The 4,242-nt window shown below is 15.5% G+C and overlaps 1 protein-coding gene across 1 annotated transcript; it reads right to left on the reverse strand.

The window, feature by feature from the left end:
• Positions 1 to 1,035: 1,035 nt before the first annotated feature.
• On the reverse strand, positions 1,036 to 2,625 carry PRSY57_1250400 (hypothetical protein; the record flags this gene model as incomplete). Its single annotated transcript, XM_012908915.2, has 8 exons — positions 1,036 to 1,092; positions 1,248 to 1,317; positions 1,486 to 1,524; positions 1,680 to 1,762; positions 2,001 to 2,060; positions 2,174 to 2,255; positions 2,360 to 2,461; positions 2,558 to 2,625. The coding sequence occupies 8 exons, from the start codon at positions 2,623 to 2,625 to the stop codon at positions 1,036 to 1,038; spliced, it is 561 nt and encodes a 186-aa protein (XP_012764369.1).
• Positions 2,626 to 4,242: the final 1,617 nt, after the last annotated feature.

Below are 4,242 nucleotides of genomic sequence, written 5' to 3' on the forward strand. Positions count from 1 at the left end.
AAAAAAAAAAAAAAAAAAAAAAAAAAAAAAAAAAAAAAAAAAAAAAAAAATATATATATTATATTTATGTATAATATATTATTAATTGTATTATGTAAGGATTTTCATTTTTTTTTATTTTTACATTTATATATTTTTTATCCCTTATTGTTCATTTTATATTTTCAAAAAATAAAAATAAATGAAATAAGAAAGTTAAAATATTACGTAGAGTTGCTAAAGTATATGGAAATATTGATACACGTAAGTAAATTTATACAAGAGAAATTTTCTATACATATCTTAAATAAATAAATAAATATATAAATATATAAATATAAGTATATATATATATATATATATATATATATTTTTAATGTTCATTTTTGAAATTATTTAATTTTTCTCTTTTTTTTAAAATTTGTAAAAAATTGTTTTATTTTTATCCTAAATATAAATACAGAAATAATAGAACAGTTAAACGGGGAAAGGCATTACTACTCTTTTTTTTTTTTTCGTGACCTTATTTTATAAGAAAAAGAAAAAAACAAATTAAGCTACTGAAAAATATAAAATTATAATGATATTTGTATTATGTAAATATTTGTTCCTTTTATATTTTTACAAAATGTATGTTATAAAAAAGGATGAATATTATTTAACATTATTTTAGTTATATATATATTGGAATAGGTGGATAATTGTCTGTTCATGAAATGAATGCGTGTTTTTTTTTTTTTTTTTTTTTTACAATGAATTCAATAATAAATAATCTAAAAAAATAAAGGAAAACAGAAAATCATCTATTTATTATGTGGGAAAATATAAATAAATAAACAAACAAATAAATAAATATATATATATATTTTTATCGAGGATATTTTTAAGAAAGAGAAATATAAAGTGAACTATCATTACAGTGGAATTATATCTATAAAACAATTGTTCTTATTTCTCTTTTTCGTTCATGTACAAATAAATAAAAATATAAATAAATTATTAATATATATATTTATATTTTTGAAAATATGTAAATATATATTATATCGTCGTTTTCTAATATTCGTGTAATGAGAAGTTTGGATGTTCATTCTTCAAGTTTTCAATAATATTCTAAATGTAGAAGAAAAAAAATACATATGTATATAAGTATATATATATATATATATATATATATATATATATATATATATATATGTATATTTTATTTTATGTAATAATTAATATAGTTCGGTCTTTTTTAATTTTCTTGTCTGATAAGTTGTCACCTCAACTAAATCCTTTTTTTTATTGGACTTGTTTTTAGAGGGTGGAGAATTCATTTTTCTTTTGTGAAACCTATGAATATATAAAAAATTTGAAAGACAAAAGTTTTGCAGGAACAACATGTACTAATATACTGTAATGTGTATGTATTCAATTTATGTGAGAAGAAAAGGAAATTTTCTTTTTTTTTTTTTTAAATAATATATATATATATATATAAGATGACACAATTTGTATTACATATAATAGCTAAACCAAATTTCTTTTGCTTCTTCACAACTATAAATGAGTGAAACATTAAAAATAAAAAAAAATAAAATAATAAAAGTTACATGTATATATATATATATATATATATATACATATATTTTTTTTTTGATTATCTTTTATAATGATTAAGTAATTGTGTACATTCATATATATATTTCGTTTACTCATTTCCATCTCCAAGTATTTTATCCTTTATTAAAAAATGTTGTTTTTCTTTTTCTTTTGTCAAGCGTTTCCAACATGGTTCCTTAAAAAGAAATAAAAAACAACATTTTTAATTTATTTATTTTGTTCATTATTGTATACGGTTTTTATCTTATCTTATTTTTTTTCTTTCTTTTTTTTGGATAATATAATAACGTGATAAATTAATATACATACATATGTATATATATATATATATGTATATATAAAGAAAAAAATAAAAGAATAATGAACAAAACTATAAATAAATAATATTAATGAAAGGTAACAAAATAGCTAACTTTGATCTGTTTGTGAACCTTTAATTTTAACCCCTTTTGCAAAACGGAATAAGAACAATTCTATATAAAATGTAATAAATAAAAATAAATATTTTAAAATAAATAATTATAATTATAATTATACTTATTTGTGTATATCTATTAAAGAAGTATATAATATGTGTTTAATGAACCTCTGGAATTATTGGTCTCAATAAATTCAAAATGAGTTCATAATGTTTTCCGTCTTTATTTATAGCTGATACATATATAATACTATAATGTTTTAAAAAAAAAAAAATAAAATAATAATTTGATAATATATATATATATATATATATATCTTATATATCGTATTATATAAGTTTATGAAATATAACTTTTCTTTAAATTGAATTTCTTCTTTTTCTATTTTTGGAATAGAGACAATTAATGTTAGTTGGCTGGAATTTTGTCCCCATTTAACTGTTGGCACTTCTTTACTTGAAAGAAAAAAAAAATTATACATATAAATATATATATATATATAATACAATAAACATAGTAAATACGTATATAATATATATATTAATGATTACTCTACATTTGCTGAAACAAATAAAATAGACATCCATAATATATTAAAAAAGAACAGTATATTTGTCATTCTGAACAAAATTATATATTTATTTTTATTTTCGTATAATAGAAAAGAAGACTGTGTGTGTTTTGTTTCTTCTTTTTTGGAATATAACTTTTTTTTGTACGCGTTATTTCAATATTTATATTCAAAATGAAACATATAACTTAAAAAGGATTTTACAAAAAATATATTTTTAATAAGAAAAAAATAAAGAACCAAATTAACGATAAAAAAAATTTAATTAATTGTGTTTATTTATTGTTCGATTTTTATATAGAATTGAATAAAAAGAAAAAAAAAAAAAATAACCTGTCCAGGTCATGTACATTTGTTTTTGTTACGAACAAAATTATAATTATAAAAATACAGCGAAATTATAACCTTTCTGAATTAAAAAAAAAAAAAAAAAAAAAAAAAAAAATTATGAACAGTTAAGGTTATATATTATGAAGTTTTTCGAATTGGCAATTTATAGAAAAAGAATATGTTTTTCCATTTATTTATTTATAAATTGAATTTTATGAAGAATATAAAATAGAAAGATATATATTTAATTTGAATGCATTTCATAGAATATTATACTTAAAAATATAAACCCTTAAAAAGATATCATGAATAATATATATATATATATATATATATATATATATATTATTTGTTTTTTTTAAATTATTCATTTTTTATTAATGTTTAAGTGTAACACAAATAATAATTAATTATATTATCGTATAGAATAAAATATTTCATATTTTTTAACCATATAAAAATACATGAAATTATTTATATATATTTTATATATAGATTGATTAATTTTTTAAATATAGACTTTTCATACAAATATTATATCCTTTTAATTTTTAATATTTTTAATTTTTTATATACCAAAAAGAGTACGCTTAAAAAACATGTACAGATTTTTATAGAATATGTTCTAATTTATATTTATATCAAAATATTATTCTTTTCTACTTATAATTTTATAATCTTTAAAATGGAATATTTTATTTTTAAATAAACACATTAAATTTTAATAATTTTAATGAAAATTTATATATTTGAAAAACAAAATGGAAAAAATAAAATAAAAAATAAAAAAATAAAATAAAATAAAATAAAATGAAAAAAATAAAAAAAAAAGTGTTTTTATAGTGACCTGTAATGCGTTAAAATTTACTTATGGTATTCTTTTAAAATGTTCATACAATATATTATATATATATATATATATATATAAATATTATATATATGTATTATTAAAATAAATGGGTTCGAATTTATATATTTTAAGTAATTAAATATTATATCAAATGAGAGAAGAAAAATAAGGGTCCAAATATATTTTATTTATATAATATATTTTATATATTATTATTTTTTTTTACCTTAGTAATATATCTTAACAACATTTTAAATAACATTTATAATATAAATATATAATTATATATATATATTTGTTCTTATTTATAATTTATAAAAATCATATTGAATATATATTTCTTTTGTTGTGTTTTTTTTCTAATTAGTTTTTGGAAAGTATAAATATATATTATATTAACATAAAATAGATAAATATATAATATATTTTAATATATTTTTATTATTTTATTAAGTTTTTTTTTTTTTTTTTTTTTTTTTTTTTTT

This window comes from Plasmodium reichenowi, chromosome 12 (assembly GCF_001601855.1).
Source record: "Plasmodium reichenowi strain SY57 chromosome 12, whole genome shotgun sequence".
Lineage (NCBI taxonomy): Eukaryota > Apicomplexa > Aconoidasida > Haemosporida > Plasmodiidae > Plasmodium > Plasmodium reichenowi.